This window comes from Myripristis murdjan, chromosome 8 (assembly GCF_902150065.1).
Source record: "Myripristis murdjan chromosome 8, fMyrMur1.1, whole genome shotgun sequence".
Classification (NCBI taxonomy): Eukaryota; Metazoa; Chordata; class Actinopteri; order Holocentriformes; family Holocentridae; genus Myripristis; species Myripristis murdjan.
In genome coordinates, this window is record NC_043987.1 from 33,307,635 (window position 1) to 33,328,671 (window position 21,037).

The following is a 21,037-nucleotide window of genomic DNA, read 5'->3' on the forward strand; positions in this document are numbered from 1 at the left end:
CATAACCCCTTTTTTGTTCCTGAAATCCTAATGCAAATCACACACACACACACACACATGTACGCACACACATTAGCAATACCTAGACCATGCACACACGCACACACGCACACACACACACACACACACACACACACACACACACACACACACACACACACACACACACACACACACACTTAAAAACATTCTTGTTTTCACTTCTTGATGGTGCTCTTGAAGTCATTAACATATACAACTCAATGTTGTATTTTTTTTTTTTTATCATTTTCACCACACAGAGTAGATTAGATACTCGAAAGAAATTGCATTTCTACAAAGTCCTGTATAAATATTGAGAGTTTTAAATACTTATATGTTATTTGTGTATTTATACATGCTTGGTAGGAAAATAAACAAAGGAGTTTTCCAACCTGTCCTTCCTCACTTCATATTTTCTAAACTTAATTCCTTTCCAAAGCATGCAAATAATTCTGCCTGGATTAGGTACCAATTTATCATTTAAAAAGAAAGCAATTTTCTGTTAAATTGTTAAGAATTGAGTAAATAAACAGTTTGTCGTTCCTACTTCATAAGAAGAGACTACATTTGGCAATTCATGCTTTAAATGCTTGTAATGAAACAGTCCATCTTCCTTTTATGTGATGTGAGTGTTGTGCTGTATGCAAAGCTGACTTCCTTCTAGTCTGCTATAAACACTTGATATCACACTGTCAGCTGAGGCAGACCAAGAGAAGCTCCCACCAGTTGACCTTCAACACCAAGCATGTTCTCTGTAGCTCTGCTGCTGCTGCTGGCTGCTGGATCCTGTGAGTCTCTTTGAGGGACAAACACACACTCTATCATCACACTGCACCACTTCTTTATTATTATTCCACTGTCAGATACACTGATATGTTCGATATTTTCTCCTCCACAGGTGTGAAATGTGAAACGTTGACACAGCCAGCGTCTCTGACTGTCCGGCCAGGTCAAACTCTGACCATCACCTGTCAGGTCTCGTATTCTCTTGGCTCTTGGACAGCTTGGATCAGACAGCCTGCAGGGAAAGGACTGGAGTGGATTGGACAGAAATATACTGGCAATGAAATCTACAAAGATTCACTGAAAAACAAGTTCAGTATTTCCTTAGACACTTCCAGCAAGACAGTGACTCTAACTGGACAGAATGTGCAGCCTGAAGACACTGCTGTGTATTATTGTGCCAGAGATCCACAGTGACACAAACCATTGGTAGAGCTGTACAAAAACCCCTCAGTCCCTGAACACTTGGAACATGAAGCCACCAGAGGAGGCAGCCTTACACCACACATTAATTTAACACCATGTGGTTCCCTGGTGGCTTCAAAAATGAATTCATGTACCATTCAGGAGAAGTCCTTTTCACAGTGGGCCAGGTTTGCGTCCAACCAGGGTGTTTTATTATTATCAACTACATATATGTGGAACAATTATGTGCTTCTTTCCTTAAGGGCAGCCTCACACCACTAACACATTCAAGGCCACTTCCCTGATGAGGAGGAAAAACAACCACTGAATATATATGTCTGTTGGAACAGATGTTCCAAAAATAAGAAAAAAGAACAAAATGGAAAGAGAAAATAAATTGACATCTTCTTTTTTTTTCATTTAGTCTCTAAAGTATTCATTTTTACTAAAAATGATAGATATGAGTTTAATCATACACTGATTTTAATTCAAAAGTCACTGAGTTTTGTGTTTTGTTGTTGTTATTGTTGTTTCCTATATTGTTATATATTTTGCACTTCAAGCCTTCTGTTGAAAATTGTGAATGAATGAAAAATCAATGGATTAATGATGGAGTGAATGAAGAATTTAATAATAAACAAACAAATTCATGAATAAATAGATTTATCAATTACAGCTGATCATACCTTCTACATTATTCAGTAAAGTGTGCCCTGTTTATAAAAATGTATATGTACACAGATGTAATGTGATTCACGTAATGCAGAGGGACATCTCAATCTGATTTGATTATCTAATAATAATAATAAAAAAGTGTAACTTTCAGAAACGTTCAGTCATGTGATTGTTTTGTTCAGTCACTGGCAGTGGGTTTGAAGTGTCACATTATAACCATGTTCATCCTGCATAATATTGGACCTTTACTTGTTGGAGCCTTTACGTGTTCATACAAAGGAAGTAATTGATGCAATTTTATAGATTTCAGTGTTCACAAAAAGCAAATCATATCCACCCATGTGTAAAAAGATGGAAATGCACAGAGCCTGTGATTATTCAGAGCCAGATCCACCACTTATGCTGCAGCGGAGCGTTTTCCACCCACATGATGCACAACTCAAAACAATTAGTTTCTAACCCGCCTCTCTCACAACATTTTCTCAATTCTTTGGAAATTTAATTCAAGACAAACATCTTGCCAAGATAATTCAGCTCAATCATTTGAACAAATTATGGCTTCAATGTTAAATGTTAAACTGAGTCTTGTTTTCTGGTTTTAAGTCCCGTGTCTTTCACCATTGTAACATGGAAACCATGTGTGCTAAGATTGACTGATACACATGTCGGTGTTATCAGTGTAAATGTGATATTTTGTCATGTGGTCTTTGTCATGTTGAGTACATCTGACTGCAGTAAAACACACAAAGAATTTCCTAACAGACTAATCAATCAGTCAATCACTCAATCAATTCATCAAACAAACTGCGCATTCTAGTGCCACCTTATTGCAAGTAAACAGCACTGTAAGCAATTGAGTGAACCATATAAAGTTACAAAGACTGCCGCTGACACATTTATGAAATTAATGAACATGTTTCTGTAACTTTTTAATGATTATTAGGAATTACAAGTCAAATTCAATTCATGACTTAAATATTTGTAATACAGTCGATCCTCCTTTTCTGTCATGTGAGTGTTGTGCTGTATGCAAAGCTGACTTCCTTCTAGTCTGCTATAAACAGTTGATATCACACTGTCAGCTGAGGCAGACCAAGAGAAGCTCCCACCAGTTGACCTTCAACACCAAGCATGTTCTCTGTAGCTCTGCTGCTGCTGCTGGCTGCTGGATCCTGTGAGTCTCTTTGAGGGACAAACACACACTCTATCATCACACTGCACCACTTCTTTATTATTATCACACTGTCAGATACACTGATATGTTGAATATTTTCTCCTCCACAGGTGTGAAATGTGAAACGTTGACACAGCAAGCGTCTCTGACTGTCCGGCCAGGTCAAACTCTGACCATCACCTGTCAGGTCTCTTATTCTGTTGGCACCTATTGGACAGGTTGGATCAGACAGCCTGCAGGGAAAACACTGGAGTGGATTGGACATAAAGATAGTTATGGCAGTGAATCCTACAAAGATTCACTGAGAAACAAGTTCAGTATTTCTGTAGCCTCTTCCAGCAAGACAGTGACTCTAACTGGACAGAATGTGCAGCCTGAAGACACTGCGGTGTATTATTGTGCCAGAGCACCACAGTGACACAAACCATTGGTAGAGCTGTACAAAAACCCCTCAGTCCCTGAACACTTGGAACATGAAGCCACCAGAGGAGGCAGCCTCACACCACACATTAATTTAATGCCATGTGGTTCTGTGAGCAAAAGACTCTGTCCCCTGGAGACACAGAGCTACAAACAAGTGGCTCACATGGAGAAAGAAGTTCAGACAAACATGCAGCCAAACATCATATTCATTTGTTTATTAACAGACACAGTTTGGCAACTATGTAAAGCAAAAATTATATATTGATCATGAATACTGTAAATCTGTGTTAGTTAACATAAGATCATGCATTTTAACACAGTGGCAACTTGAGTCTTATTTACTAAATAGTAATGAAACACATTTAATACAGCACACTGATATAATTATCATGATTTATGTTGCATGATGCAAGTAACTACCACTTCAACAGGCTTTATTTAATGTAGTTTCCCACTTCATCCTCTGTGTCCAGTGGCAGCTTCTGGGCTTGTTGGATTTGAGACAAAGATGGAACAAAGTACAAGGAGAAAAGCCCACTAACTGGTGTGCTATGATGAATCTCACTAAATGACCTGCACATACTCTGGATCCAGTGTTTTTAACAGAAGAGGTGAGTCTTGGTCTGCAGACTGGAGTGTGTTTTCACCATCAGTCGCTGTAGCTCCATCAAATCCTCAGCTGTCAGTCCAGTTGCTTGGTTCACCATCTCATCTCCTGTAGTGAACAATAGGAGGCTCGTTGGATGAATGTTGGCCTGTTAAGATTTTATTATTTATTCTTTTGCTTGTGAGACACAGTGAAAAATTTTCAATGAGCAGCTGTAAAAAAAAAAAAAAAAAAAAAAATCACGTAAAATATAGACATATTGGGTGCTTGGAGCAAATAGTAGTGAAAAATTCTCCTTACCTGCCGATCCTCAAATCTGAAAATGTATGAAAAACATTCCTTAACTCACATGATTTAACTCCAAGAAATAATGTTAATGCTGTTTCACACAAAATCTTGAAAATCTGTTTTAAGGGAAACGCATAGAAGAAAGGTTTTGTGTTAGATCATCATGCATGTATACAGTTTACTGAAGAACCTCACAACATCACCATCACCTCCTGGTTTTGATAAGAGTATGAAGACCACAATGACCTTCTCCTAATTTCCATGTTTATCCCACTTTTCTATGAACAGAGCCATGCATGGTTGTTTTGATGTCAGCTTCAGGTCGGCTAACTTGTTACTCATCAATTCACTTTCATCAGCAACAGAAACTCTGAGCTAACATTGCTGACCCCACTTCACATGATTGATGCTAACTGTGTTTCCAGTGTAGCCAAGCATGTTTGATTACCTGTGGGTCACATTTTATTCCATTAGTCACTCTGTACAGTGAACATTCATTCTCCACTGCATGAAATAAGAACAGAGACACTGATCCACTGCAGTGCTGTCGTCCCTCCCTGTGAGGAGGAGTCAATGCAAAACTTTGATGTCTCCCATCTCTACTTATGTGACTGCAGAGAGGATGACAGACAACAGTGGCCACACACTTGAACATGATGGGCTATAGGACAGGACTGCTGCTTTTAACTCTCTGCTGGGCAGGTCAACATTTTCACTCACCTGGATTTGGCAGCGTCTTCATTCAAATCCGTACTTCATGTATTTGATGCTTTTCTGTTTTGTGTTGCCAGGTGTTGATGGTCAGACTCTGACCCAATCTGAACCGGTGCTTAAAAAGCCTGCAGAGTCCCACAAATTGACCTGCACAGCCTCTGGATTCACATTCAGTAACTACTGGATGCACTGGATCAGACAGGCTCCTGGAAAAGGACTGGAGTGGATTGCAACTATCAAATATGATAGTGCTGAGATCTACTACTCCCAGTCAGTCCAAGGCCGGTTCACCATCTCCAGAGACAACAGCAGACAGCAGCTGTATCTCCAGATGAACAGTCTGAAGACTGAAGACTCTGCTGTTTATTATTGTGCTTGAGAGCCACAGTGACTGGAGTTGGTGGAGCAGCTGTACAAAATCCTCCAGTCCTCATCCTCACTGCTCTGTTAGAGTAAAAGTATGACTGGCCTTTAAATGAATGTTTGCTGAAACAGAAAGAGAGGGGGGGCTGGGATTTGAACACATTATATTTCTCTCATAATAAAGCAGCATAAACACATTGAAAAATTGTATGATGAAGACATCTAAACGATCAAATCATGATGATGATTTCTTCACCAAAACCATGCTGAAGACATCACACAAACTGTAAATAAAATAAGAAAAAAACCTACTCCACAACATCCAACCACAACTAATTCAGCTCCTGGATTATTGTTTTCATCCATGGTGCTGGACTGTAGAGAAAATAACAAAGATAATAAAATATAGCGTCCACTAATGGCATTTCTGTAAAACAATGCATAACAAGGCTGGTTATTTTCAGAAAGTAGTTCTTGGCCTGATTCTGCACTGCCCACTTCTGGAAGTCTGACAACAAACTTAATGTCAAACCTATGTCTTTATATGAATGAAAAAAAAAAGAAATTAACAATTTCAAAATTATCTGAAATATCTGAAAATACCTGAATCTTATTTTGTGAGTAATGAAATACTGAGATCTTCATTTCAGAGAACATGTTCTGAATAAATGTTTAGCCTTATGGAATCGTGTCCTTCACATGCCTCAATTTAACTGTAACTATACAACAGTATATGTATTGTTACCAGAACAGGAGCAGTCTCACGCCACAGATTAATTTAACACCATGTGGTTCCCTGGTGGCTTCAAAAATGAATTTATGTATCATTCAGGAGAAGTCCTTTTCACAGTGGGCCAGGTTTGAGTCCAGCCAGGGCGTTTTACTATTATCAACTACATATATGTGGAACAATTATGTGCTTCTTTCTTTAAAAACACAAGCCACTCAGTGTGTGGATAGTCTATCAGCAGTCAGTTGATCTATCCACACTGTAACAGATCAGCTGCAGAGAAACCAGCAGTGGATCTGAGGGATGGGGAAGAGAAGCTAGAAGCTGGGCATAGATGCAATGTTTTCAAAATTAAGGATGACATTAAAGCACAGGAGTGAAATTAAAACTCTCCCTATTTGCAGAAAGTTCAGGGTGTTAAAGATTCTTGTTTTCACCTTTAGATGGTGCTCTTGAAGTTATTAACAAATGCAAGTTACTTTTGATTTTTTTTTTTTTCATTTTCACGACATAGCAGATTAGATACTCTAAAAGAGATGCATTTCTACAAACTCCTCTATACATATAGAGAGTTTTATATACATATTTATACATACTATGTAGGAAAAAACAGTTTTTCAGCCACTCCTTCCTCATTTCATATTTTCTAAACTTAATTCCTTTCCAAAGCATGCAAAAATCCTGCCTGTATTAGGTACCAATTTATCTTTAAAAACAAAGCCAATTTTTTGGTATAATTGTTAAAAATGAACTAAATAAACAGTTTGTCGTTCCTACTTCATAAGAAGATACAACAATTGACAATTCATGCTTTAAATGTTTGTAATGCAACAGTCCATCCTTGTTTTATACCATGTGAGTGTTGTGCTGTATGCAAAGCTGACTTCCTTCTAGTCTGCTATAAACAGTTGATATCACACTGTCAGCTGAGGCAGACCAAGAGAAGCTCCCACCAGTTGACCTTCAACACCAAGCATGTTCTCTGTAGCTCTGCTGCTGCTGCTGGCTGCTGGATCCTGTGAGTCTCTTTGAGGGACAAACACACACTCTATCATCACACTGCACCACTTCTTTATTACTATTCCACTGTCAGATACACTGATATGTTGAATATTTTCTCCTCCACAGGTGTGAAATGTGAAACCTTGACACAGCCAGCGTCTCTGACTGTCCGGCCAGGTCAAACTCTGGCCATCACCTGTCAGGTCTCTTATTCTCTTAGCTATTACACAGGTTGGATCAGACAGCCTGCAGGGAAAGGACTGGAGTGGATTGGAGTGAAATCAACTAGCTATGAATTCTACAAAGATTCACTGAAAAACAAGTTCAGTATTTCCTTAGCCTCTTCCAGCAAGACGGTGACTCTAACTGGACAGAATGTGCAGCCTGAAGACACTGCTGTGTATTATTGTGCCAGAAAGCCACAGTGACACAAACCATTGGTAGAGCTGTACAAAAACCCCTCAGTCCCTGAACACTTGGAACATGAAGCCACCAGAGGAGGCAGCCTCAGTCCATCAACACATTCAAGGCCACTTGCCCTCAGTTAAATAAATAAATAAATTTAAAAAAATAAATAAATAAATAAATAAATAAAAAAATAATCTGTGTATTTGTTTGCAGGACAGGGAAAAAAATCCTTGTGGGGCTAAATTATATTTTAATGACTGAAAATAATATATATACTAGAGTTTTATAAAACACTGGTTTGCTCTCAACATTTTTACAGTGATTCCTAAATTTCTTGCAAATCTTTTATGCATCTTTCATGTCAACAACTTATTTTCTGTTTACTTAATTTTGAATTAAACTCTGCACTTTTCTGGTCTTCTGAGGTTCCCACTGAGGAGGCCTCAGACACCACCTATCTCCCATTTACAATGTTGTCCTTTCATCCCTTCACAGGAGATTGAAACACAAATCACACTTGACCTCACGCGACAACGGTCGACCACACTTAACACCAGGTGTCTCCAGCGACTCTTCATGATGATTGTTAACACCAAAATGTCTTCTGAAATCCTACTATCAAGTCCAGTCAACTTTGTTCTGAACCTTACTTGTGATATTCCCACCAGTTCACCTGAAACACCAGCATTTTTGTCTTTATTGCCACTGCCAGTTTTGAGATAGAGTCAACTCTCTTTTCCCTTTTTATAGAAATTATATTTTTAAAAAAAAAGAAAAAAAGAAAAGGTTAATATATCTTTAATAAAGTACTAACAACAAAAGATATCCTTTCAGACTGAAGTCCTCTGTCTATATAGTAAAACAACTGCTGTGCTGTCATCCCTCCCTGTGAGGAGGAGTCAATGCAAAACTTTGATGTCTCCTGTCTCTACTTATGTGACTGCAGAGAGGATGACAGACAACAGTGGCCACACACTTGAACATGATGGGCTATAGGACAGGACTGCTGCTTTTAACTCTCTGCTGGGCAGGTCAACATTTTCACTCACCTGGATTTGACAGTGTCTTCACTCAAATCTTAACTTCATGCATGTGATGCTTTTCTGTTTTGTGTTGCCAGGTGTTGATGGTCAGACTCTGACACAATCTGAACCAGTGGTTAAAAAGCCAGCAGAGTCCCACAGATTGACCTGCACAGCCTCTGGATTCACATTCAGTGACTACAGGATGAACTGGATCAGACAGGCTCCTGGAAAAGGACTGGAGTGTATCGCCTATATCAGATATGATAGCAGCACCACCTACTACTCCCAGTCAGTCCGTGGCCGGTTCACCATCTCCAGAGACAACAGCAGACAGCAGCTGTATCTCCAGATGAACAGTCTGAAGACTGAAGACTCTGCTGTTTATTATTGTGCTCGAGAGCCACAGTGACTGGAGTTGGTGGAGCAGCATTACAAAATCCTCCAGTCCTCCCTCTTAGAATTAGCTCTTTGCTTCCGGTGTAAGAAAATGTGAATATTTATATTCACAAACACACACACATAATCAAACCACAATTAATAATAAGAGAGTTAAACTTTGATGGGCTTTAAAAAAGGAAAAAAAAAAACAAAAAACAAGAGCTGAGCTCATAACATGAATTAAGTTTTTTCATGAAAATACTTTGTCAACAAAAATCGTGAGAAAAGACAATCACTGAACAAAAAAGCAGTTAATCAAAAATTTGAGTTATTTTTAAGTTTGTTATTCACAGTTTTTCTTCTATTCATTCTGAGAAACTTGTTTTACACTTTGTGCAGGAAGAAAGTTTTTATTGTATAAGTCATATGTAGAAAAAATGTGCAAACTTTTTTTGCAAGGTAGCTCTACTGATTCATGCGTAGGGGGAAGCGCATATTTCCTTTTTTTCTTGTTATAATGCAATTAGATAATTAACAACAACAAAATCATCATCATCATCATCATCAACAACAACAACAACAAACAACAACAACAACAATAATAACACATATATATAAACATAAAAATCACTTGCTGTCAGAGCAGTTTTCTAAAATTGTTGGACAGCTGTAACATGACAGTTGTCACTAAGAAGCAGTGATGATCCATCTGACATGTTCCCTATTTAAACCTGCAGAGGGAGGTCTATGCAAAGTCCTAACTCCTTAAATACACACACACACATTTGGCCAGTTTTACAGAGGGGAGAAAGACACTGATCAGAGAGCACTTCACTGCATGGTGTACTACATGATGGAACACACTATCATCTGGACTTTATTCTGTGTCGTCACTATACATGGTATGAAAACAGTTCTGAAGTGAAAACTTTTCTCTGGTCAATATCTCAGCAGAGATTCACCCTCTGATGTCTGATGATCACATTTTCATTGTTTGCAGGAGTGTGGAGTGAGATCAGACTGGACCAGACTCCCTCTCAGGTGAAAAGACCAGGAGACTCAGTGAAGATGTCATGTACCATGTCTGGGTTTGACATGACAAGCTACTTTATACACTGGGTGAGGCAGCGGCCAGGGAAAGCTCTGGAGTGGATTGGGAGAATGAACACAGGTTCAAACTCTGCTGTCTATGCCAGCTCCTTTCAAAGCCGTTTCACCCTGACTGAAGATGTGTCCAGCAGCACTCAGCACCTCGAGGCCACGAGGCTGACAGCAGAGGATTCTGCTGTTTACTTCTGTGCTCACAAGCACAGTGACTGAAGAGAGTGGAGCACCTGCACAAAAACCTCCACAGACATTTACCAGAGAGATCTAAATGACTTCTGAAGGGCTTTTGGAGTAAATCACATAATCACCCATCTTCTTTTTTCCTCACAAGTTTAATTGATCAACAATCAACCACTTCACTGAATTGACAAATTATTTCTAAATGAAAATGCACAGAAATGGCAGGTCATTAACTCATTATATTTCTTTTCCCCCTTTCATTTACTCTCCCAGTGTCTTGCTTTAGGGTTAGCGTTGATTTGACAGTTTATTGACAAGAGCAAAGCATGAATAGACAGCCTGCAGTATGGATCCAGTGTCGGGATCAAGTGCAAATGTGGATACAGGACTACAATAAAAAATGCACTATCAGTTTACAAACTATAATTTTAGGAGACGTGTGTGTGTGTGTGTGTGTGTGTGTGTGTGTGTGTGTGTGTGTATGTGTGTTATTATGTCTTACATTATCTGTGCTGATGATATTGTATGTGTGTATATATTACAGTGTTTGTATGAGGGAATGCAATTGTGTCTTTTGGTCATGACACATCCAGAACCTGCTTCTATCTGTCTATCTGACTATCTATCTACATCTATCTATCTATCTATCTATCTATCTATCTATCTATAAATCAGCCCCTGACAGAGTCAGAGAGCAAGAAAGCCCTACTCACCATGTGCTCATGCTGATCCTGAAATGAATCACTTCAGCTTATGCACCTGTTGCCCCTAAAGATGATTGTCTTGATTGACAGCGTTTTATTAGACCAGCTTCTTGTTGTGGCAGTGGGACACTTTGGTTTATGTGCCAGGTTTTGCCAGCTGAAGAGCAGAAGTCCAAGTGCTGGTGAAGACCGGCATCTAGTGGAGAAAGCTGCAGCAGCAGCACATTGGAGTGGCTCAGAAGATGATTTGTCAGCTGATCTCATCACATCATGAAGAATCAGAGGAGGACTCTTAATGTTGTAAGGTGATGGTGCAAATCAGCATTAAACCATAACAGCTTCTACTCCCACTGATGTGTTTTGTCTTATTTTTACAGTGATGACAGAATTATGTCTAATCTTGTGTCATCGTTTTGAATCAACATGATCTGGACCGCTGTAATGTGTAATGCTACGTCTTTTTCAGCAAGCCGCAGCACAGCTCCACCATGTGTGTATTCAACACTCTGTAATTATAATATTGTTAGTCTACATGATCCACTTTCCAGTACTAGTGAATGCAGCTATAAATACATGATTTGAACCAGTATATTGTACTATAATTAATGAACATGTATTTGTAATTTGTATTTTTCCAGATACCAAGACACGAGTGCAGCTGCGGGCATGTTTGTGTCTGTCTCAGCCCAAAGATGAGAATTTACTCTTTCTTTCTTTCTTTCTTTCTTTCTTTCTTTCTTTCTATTTCAAAGACCTTTGTCTTGATCATTTGCTTCCAGCACACATTAAGAGTTTTTAAAGGTGTTTTACTTAGACTTGACATGATGTGGTGTAGACAATAATCAATATGTTTGCCAACTCTGAGCTGCTAGCACAGAGAGGACAAATTTACTATAAGTCATCACAGGTGATTTTTCTATAAAATATTTATTTATTTATTTATTTATTTTAGTTATTTATTTATTTATTTATTTGATATTTTTTATAGATTACCAAAAAGTAAATAAGAGAAATGACTCTCTTCATGATGTTTTATTCATGTCTGTTATTCAGTTTTTCCCTGGTTTTGGTAGTTCACAGATTTCATTTTAAATTGTTTGACTTGGATACATTCTCTGTTGGTCTTTAAATTTGTATGTACACACACACACTCACACACAAAAACACACTGAATAGTTTTCCTCTGAATCTCTCGTAAAATATTTTGTAATTCAAATTAAATTAACAGATTATTTAACTCCTCTCACTGACCAAACTGGACAGTGATGCCGTTGAAACGTGGGAGGTTTTTGACAGGCTGTGTGTCACTGTGGTTATGATAGCTGGGGTGGCACAGTGTTACATGCCATGACAAAAACCATGTGAGTCAGAAACCAGACATTTCCACTGCTCTGCCGTCATATACATAGATTTATAGGTTTCTATCAAAGTAAGTATTACTAAATTAAGATTTTATACAATTCTGGCAGTAGAAATATGATGAATATGCTTCCAAGACCAGTCACTAAATACATTTACACACACAAAGATTTCCTTTTTTTAACCCAGTTTGCCAAGCAAGCCAGTTTTGTGTCAATACATATAAATTGGGAATCTCTGGCATGAGGCCGATTCAATACATATCTAGATACACGTGTTACGATTCGATTCAAAAATGATATATTTTTAATAGAGAACGATTCGATACAATTCGAAACAGTGTAAAAACAACTCGATAGTTAACATTTGTTGATGTAGACCAGGGGTCGGGAACCTTTTTGACTCAGAGAGCCATAAAAGCACAATTTTTGGAAATTTGTTTCAGTGAGAGCCATATAATATATTTTAAGACTGAATTCAATTAAATGTGAGCATAACAAGCGTCTTAATTTATTCTTTTAAATAATGTTGTTATAATACTCACCGATACTCGTCATCTTTTTTTCTTTTCGCCATCTTCTCCGTTGAAGGGTTAGCTTTGAGCTAATGACCGAGCCAACTGATGCAAAAGGGGGCGTGTACCTGTGCACCCAGCAACGGCCCAGTAACGGCCAACGTAGGCTATTATCATCCAATTAAAATAATAGACAATCGCTCATGCAACTGCAACTCTGAACAAGACATGAGCAGTAGAAAATCGATGGATGGATTTAAACAAACGATAATATTTTAAAACCCGAAATCTGCGAGCCAGATGTTATCATCAAAAGAGCCACATCTGGCTCGCGAGCCATAGGTTCCCGACCCCTGATGTAGACGTTAATCATAAAGAAGCCAGTTCTATAACATGACATTCTTACAGTATTTTCAAACATGTAGAAGACCACATATCCCCGAGCATTGCTGCTTTATGGCACTGTCAAAAATAAACAACAACAAAATCCCATGTCAATGTATGTCAATGACAAACAAAGACTTGCTAAATGAACATCATTTTGTTGGATGGGATCAGAAAATAAAATGTATATGTATAAAAACAGAACATAATTCACTATAGCAATAAATAAATAGTGCAAAGCCCCTCCAAAAATGACAAATATCCTGTGGCTTAAATTGTCAATAGTGGCAAATATTAGTCCAGAAAAAGAAAAGCAAACATAAAACACTATTTCCACCGGTCAAGCTGGCACTGGTGTCGGTGCTGCTGCTGTTGGCAAAATTTACATCCATTTTTTTTTTTGTTGTTGTTTTTCGTCGACGTTGTCAGTCATGTTACTAGTTGTTATGCTGTAAGTTTTGGGTTGGGAACGTAACGCTACGGAGCGTGAGAGTCGTTTCATGAGCTCTCACGTTGTTTTAGAGATGAAAACTGTAAAGCCTCAGGCAGCCGACTCCTAGTCTCGCGTTATCCGATCCAAAACTCTACAATCAATTCGTTTGAGGATTCATGGCTGATCCATATCGACTGAGGAGTCTGCTACCGACACAGCCGTATCCCTCGCCTGTAAAAGCAGTTATCCGGTCATATTGCTTTATCGTTCCCAACCCTAATATAAATGTGACAACTGGGTTAGAATAAAGCAGCAAAGCTTTCACCTGTGCAAACTCAGACATTCACAGTTAGCATCGTGGCTACATTTTAGTATAACCACAAGACATGGGAATGAGCAGAGAAATTACAATTATTATTTGGACCAGATTTTTTCTTACTTCCATTAAAAGTTTCCTATACTGATTTGTCAAAACATGTGAGCTACTTTTTCATATTTTTCATTTATTTATTATTTGAGATCTGACTGAAAAGAATTGGTTCGTTTTCCATTATTTTTACAATGCTACAAATGAATGTAATTATTATTATTATTATTAATTTATTTTTGTTTTGTATGTTTTTAAGGACAGACTCTGTCACTTTCTCCTTATACAAATAAATAAATACATACATACATAAAAATGTTTCACTGACCACACTGTGCAGTGTCTTCAGTGTGTCGGGAGGTTTTTGACAGGCTGTGTGTCGCTGTGGTTATACTGGTAGCTGGAGTTATGGCACAGTGTTACATGCCATGACAAAAACCATGTGAGTCAGAAACCAGAAGTTTCCACTTCTCTGCCGTCAACTGAATTTTACAGATACATTTATAGATTTCTGTCAAAATAGGTGTTATTAAAATGATGAATATGCTTCGAAGACTATTCAATAAATACATTTACACACACAAAGAATTACTTTTTTAACCCAGTTTGCCAAGCAAGCCGGTTTTGTGTCAACACATATGAATGTGACAACTGGGTTAGAACGTAATAATAATAATTATTATTGTTATTATTGTTATTATTATTATCATCATCATCATCATCATCATCATCATTATTATTATTATTATTATGCAGTAAATATTAATGATTTGTAACAAAGACACACTGTGATGTTGTCGCTCATCTCCGTGCATCAGTGTAACTGCTGTGGTTATGTTTTGAGACGTTTGCTGCTTTTTAAATCTTAACACACACACACACACACACACACACACAAACACACAGAAACAGCTCTCGACTGAATGTCATGTAAAAATTATTTCCTGATTTAGCAAAAGTAAAGAAACAGAAATGTTTGTGTTGCTGCTGGACCTTGAGTGAGTGTTCAGTTGCAAGTGTGGGAGGTTTTTGACAGGCCATGTGTCACTGTGGTTACTGGAGTGGCAGCGGCACAGTGAGACATGCCATGACAAAAACCACCAGCCGCTGTCACGTCCCTGCTCTCAGTCAGAAAGCTGGAAGAACTACACAGAAATTAGTGCTTTGCAATACTTGGACTTTTAAAAGAAAACAATGTAAAAACAAACAGTTAATGCATTAAATTAACTGATGTATACTTTTATTCATAGATAAGATTACTGTCCAGTAAAATCCAGATTTGCTTCAGTTGTGGCAGTGGTTCAGTGATAAAAAGGCTTATGCTACCAAGACAAGTCACTGACTGCATTAACATGCACAGATGATTCCATTAGGCTGGTTTCTCAATTAAAATTTTGCCTTCATCTCATCCTTAAAAAAAAAAAAAAAAAAGTTACTAGTGTCTGCTCATGCATAGGGCACACATTAAGGTCAGTGTTGAAATTTCACAGTCATAATTCTTATATTACAATATAACAGAATAATAATATAATTTTGATACATTTTTTTTTTTTTTTTTTTTAGATTTGACAAATTGTACTTTGAACAATAATGAATATGTTTAACTTTCAATTGTTTGCTGGGGGGACAAATTTTTATCAAACTTTATTCATCATATTGTCAGGCATATATTATTTAAATTATGTAAACTATTCAGACACAAATACTTGAGATCGCTTTTTCTCCACTGAATGTTTTGTAAAAACAATAATCTCTGTCTTTGTCCAAACTCCAGAAAAGACATATCTCTTGTAGGAGTGGGGAGGTTTTTGACATGCCATGTGTCACTGTGCCATACGGGGTGGGGTACACAGTGTTACATGCCATAACAAAAACTATGTGGAGTCAGAGGGCAGACAGCAAGAAAAACAAAGCTAAACATGAATGACTGCAACTTGAATAAAACACAGATATAAAGCAGGATCATCATTGTATAGCATAGTGCAATTACAAACACAAAATCTGACATATTTTTCGTTCAAACATATTAAATTTACAGCATTGAAAAAAGTCACTCCAAATATACAATTTTATAAAATGAACTTAAATTTATTAATTGACAAGATTATGTTTATGACATGACATGTTTATGGCTTTTCTCAAATGACATTAAAAAGGAAAGTAATTAGCATCATTAATAACATATTTATAATATGCCAATAAAATATCATAGTTACACTGAAGATAAGCACACAAATAATCATAATAATTCATCAATACAAAAATGTTTTGTAATGGTCACCCTATAGTATTTTTCTTTTTTTATTTGAATTATTTCTAATGATTTAGGAGGAAATGAGCAGTTGTTTTAGTCTGTTTCTCGAAGCAGAACCTGTGGGAGCGACATACTGGAGCAGCTTCAGTTTTTGTACTGTCATGTATCACTGTGTACTGGGATGGCCACAGTGAAACACACCGTTACAAAAACCTCACAAGAGGCAGAGGCCGTCACTAGTGGAGGACGCATTTCAAATCTCATTACAGACTCAGCAAGCTGTGCCTAAATCAGTGTGCAGCCAGTCTCACTATGAAATGTATCTGACATAATTCAGTTCAGACTGAACTGAATCGCTCCATGGACACTGGTCCACTGGTTCAATGGTCCACTGGTCCACTGGTCCACTGGCAGCTATGAATCATTGTGCTAGAGGAAAACTTGTCGGTGGACAGTTTTCCTGAGGCCTGTCGTTTGGATTTGGACAATATGTCATACAACTGATAACACTGCTGCATGCACTTTTATTACAAATATTACCAGAAGATTCCCACCAGGATGAAGACTAACGATGACCGAGCCTTTGTAGTCAAGGTGCAGAAACTTTGAAACAGTTTGTCTGAGGAAATATTTTCCAAATGAGTATATGTGTTTCTTTTTATTTTTTAATTGAGCAATGCAGTAGTTATATTATTGTTATTGTTATTCTTAGTAGTAATAGCATTGTTAATGTTAATGTTATTGTTACATTGACAGCGGCTGGTCAAAGCACAGGGTGGGGTTTTTGTACAGCGCTCTATCACAGTGCATACTATAACAACCACAGTGATACAGCTAATGACAAAAACCTCCTTCCACTGTTCTCAGGGAAATAAACGGCACTGACACTGAAAACAAGTGAGTGAGTTAGAATGCTTCCTTCAACTGGTTTCTGTTAAATTTCTCTAACCTGCTGCTGACTGAAAACCTTTTAAAAACGTTGATTTTTTTTTAGGAATTCATTAAAGCAGAGCTGTTTTAAGACAATCTTTAAAGGTTTTTTTTTTTCTTTTTCTTTTTCTTTTTTTTTTTTTTTTTTACTTATTCAGGTGGTTACAACAGCCCTTTATGAGATCAACAGACATAGTATTTCAATTGTGAGAGTATTTTCTCAACCCGTAGATTATGATGTAAATTGCATGATTTTCACACTAGCAAAAACTCAGTGATTTTGAAGAAAAATCCATCATAGAACTACCAAGGAAGGTGGACCAAATATTGAATATTGGAGCAAAATTTATTAGATTTACTCCTCTAAAAACTGTAGTAAATAAAAGTTATTCAGTGCACCCGGACCACGCATCAGACGAAGGTTTTTGTATGAGTGTGTGTCACTGTGTATGGGGGCTACCCACAGTGATATATGCTATGACAAAAACCTCACTTGCCTGAAGCCATTCATAAACAAGGGGAAAATATTCACAAAATCAAGTCTTTCTCAAAACCATGATGCAGGGGACTGATACTGACTGACACCATGGCATGGTACATTTATTTTACATGGTTCTGTACTTTACCATGCTCATCCTGAAATATTTTGAAACTTACATCTAAGACTGACAGTACCTACTGAGACTAGGATCAGCAGACATAAGATTTTAAATATTAAAAAGAACACAAGTTCAAAGACTGATTCTACAAAACTCCACATGCAGTACTACTAGCAGACCAAATAGTCCAATCGGGTTTATCTGTCCGGGTTTATCTTTAAACACTGGAAACAACAACAGGTAACCCTGATGCGATTCAAACACATCCCAGTTGAGATACACCACTTCAGAGGCAGCAAAGCTTACAGCAAGTGGACAATAGATGATCTTATAAGTGCCAAATTGTCTTGTCATTGTCTTAAATATATTAATACACAAAGACATATATTCAGAGAGTGTGACATATGTTGAGAGAGTATGTTATGACAAATATATTGTTAAAATAAATTAGTTGTGAAATCTTTTACAAGGGGCAATCATAACACAAAATAATGTGTATGAATTTTGGACTTGTGGCTTGTGACATCCTGACTGTTTAATATTTATATAACAGACAGGAAACAGCCTTCACCACAGCAGGTGCTTCCTCGTCCAGTGAACAAACTGAAACCTTGGACTGAAATTTATCTGACAGAGGCAGGAGCCAAAGGTTCTGCCCAACTCTGGAAATTGATTTTCTTATACAAATGGAAGCTGCAAAGCTCCTCTGAATACATTAGATTCCTTTAACAAGACCAAACCGTCATAGAAAGACAGAAAGGATATATTCATACAAATAAATTTCCCTATTTTAATATGGATAGTGTGTTCTCAAGTTCCCTATCGAAAACCTGGGAGTGTGAATGTTCTCCACAGTATCCCAGCGGTTCCTAAACTGCACTCATCAAGACGGAGCTGTTGTTCCTGGACTGTGTTGGAGACACTCTCCCAGTTTGGGGGTCACAACCCCAAGTGCAACTATCATTGCCTTCACTTTCAAATTTTTTCCAGTTCCTGTTTCAGTCCCCAATACTTCTACAGCAGCAAGTCCCACGGGGTCTTAGCTCTGTCACTCCCAACCACCCTTTGCAGAGTCTCCCATCTGGACTTGGTGGGATCCGACCTATATTAAGCACAGATGTTCTTCCACACATTCCCTGCAACTTGGTTGTGTTGCTTAGTCTTCCCACTCACATCGTACACCTTTTCATTATGAGCTGGACTGTGTCAGCCTCTGGAGCTGATGTTCTGTCTGATGTGATAGATTCCTGCTTCGACTGACTCAGTGCTAAGTGCGTGCTCCGATTAGTGCCAAAGTGCTGTCCTTCATTCCAGCTTTTCCAGCTAATAGTAACAGTATTTCTTGATGTCAGTCGTCTGTGCTATCTGGTGGTAGTACACTCCATGGAAAGGCTTGGCTTGCTATGGCACCTGGGCCTGGCTAAGGTGTGTGGCGCCCCAACCATATGAGCATGTACAGCAATCCTCTTTGAAGGAAATATCATTCAGTAAAGCTTTGATGACCTAGGCTGAGAGAGTGACTCCATTAAGTGTCCTGTCGGTTCAATCTACCTGCATGCTGCTTTGTGGTGGTCTGAGTGGCACTACACTCAGATTGAACCCCTCCTGTGTTCCAAAGAATTTAAGGAGATCATTAAGATCAAGAACCATTCAGCTGGATGTGTTTTGTCTTCAAGCAGGAGAAGAGGAAGTATAAAAGGCATCTGCTAATTGTGCCAAGTACACACACTACCATGTTATGTCAAAAGCATGGCCCAAATCCATCACATCCAACAGCTGTTAGTGTGCTATGGTGATGATGTGGTTGGGAAAGCCCAGTTCAAGAAGCAGTTTGCTAAATGCAGTGGTGTAGTCTAAGTGATACGCGGGTATACGCTGTATACCCACTAGAAAAGGTCCCAAATTTCCGTATAACCACTTAAAAATGCGTAAAGATACGTATCAGTATGTTTTTTTTGACATAACGTTCACTTTCCCATTCATAAAGTCGCCTTCTCTGTGTTACGAAGCGGGCTCTTTTTGATCATAAGGTCTTCTGTCAGGCGTGACGTTTAGGGGGACACTACAGCTGGAGCTAACGTTAACGTTTCAGAAAGGGAGCCTGTGTGTGTGTGTGTGTGTGTGTGTGTGTGTGTGTGTGTGTGCGCGCGCGCTAGCGTGCACATACGTGCGCACGTATACCCACTAGAATAAACTAGACTACACCACTGGCTAAATGGCTTTGTGAAGCATTTCCAAGAGACAGTGGTGTAGTCTACGTGATACGCAGGTATACACCGTATACCCACTAGAAAAGGTCCTGAATTTCCGTATAACCACTTCAAAATGCGCAGAGATACATATTAGTATGTTTTTTTTTTGACATAACGTTCACTTTCCCGTTCATAAAGTCGCCTTCTCTATGTTACGAAGCGGGCTCTTTTTGACCATAGGGGCTACCATCAGGCGTGACGTGAACCCTAAGTAAACTACTAAGGAAGCAGTGAAGTTGTATGGTGCCGCCTCGGGGGACACTACAGCTGGAGCTAACGTTAACATTTCAGAAAGCGCTCGTGTGTGTGTGTGTGTGTGTGTGTGTGTGCGTGCGCACGTATACCCACTAGAATAAACTAGACTACACCACTGCCAAGAGATACACTATATTACCAAAAGTATTCGCTCACCCATTCAAATGATCAGAATCAGGTGTCCTAATCACTTGGCCTAGCCACAGGTGTATAAAATCAAGCACTCAGGCATGCAGACTGTGAAACAAGACATTTGTGAAAGAATGGGCCGCTCTCAGGAGCTCAGTGAATTCCAGCGTGGAACTGTCATAGGATGCCACCTGTGCAACAAATCCAGTCGTGAAATTTCCTTGCTCCTAAATATTCCACAGTCAACTGTCAGCTCTATTATAACAAAATGGAAGCGTTTGGGAACAACAGCAACTCAGCCACAAAGTGGTAGGCCACGTAAAGTGACGGAGAGGGGTCAGCGGATGCTGAAGCGCATAGTGCAAAGAGGTCGCCGACCTTCTGCACAGTCAATTGCTACAGAGCTACAAACTTCATGTGACCTTCAGATTAGCCCAAGTACAGTACGCAGAGAGCTTCATGGAATGGGTTTCCATGGCCGAGCAGCTGCAGCCAAGCCACACATCACCAAGTGCAATGCAAAGCGTCGGATGCAATGGTGTAAAGCACGCCGCCACTGGCCTCTAGAGCAGTG

At 38.7% G+C, this 21,037-nt stretch overlaps 1 protein-coding gene and 1 gene segment (V, D, J or C); both read left to right on the plus strand.

The window, feature by feature from the left end:
• The window catches only part of LOC115363516 (immunoglobulin mu heavy chain-like), a 69,718-nt gene that overhangs the window by 33,319 nt on the left and 15,362 nt on the right, over window positions 1-21,037 (plus strand). The window lies entirely within an intron of this gene.
• LOC115363587 (immunoglobulin heavy variable 3-7-like) lies at window positions 5,030-5,469 on the plus strand. The segment is given in 2 exon segments: window positions 5,030-5,078; window positions 5,168-5,469. Coding segments are annotated over 2 exon segments (351 nt in total).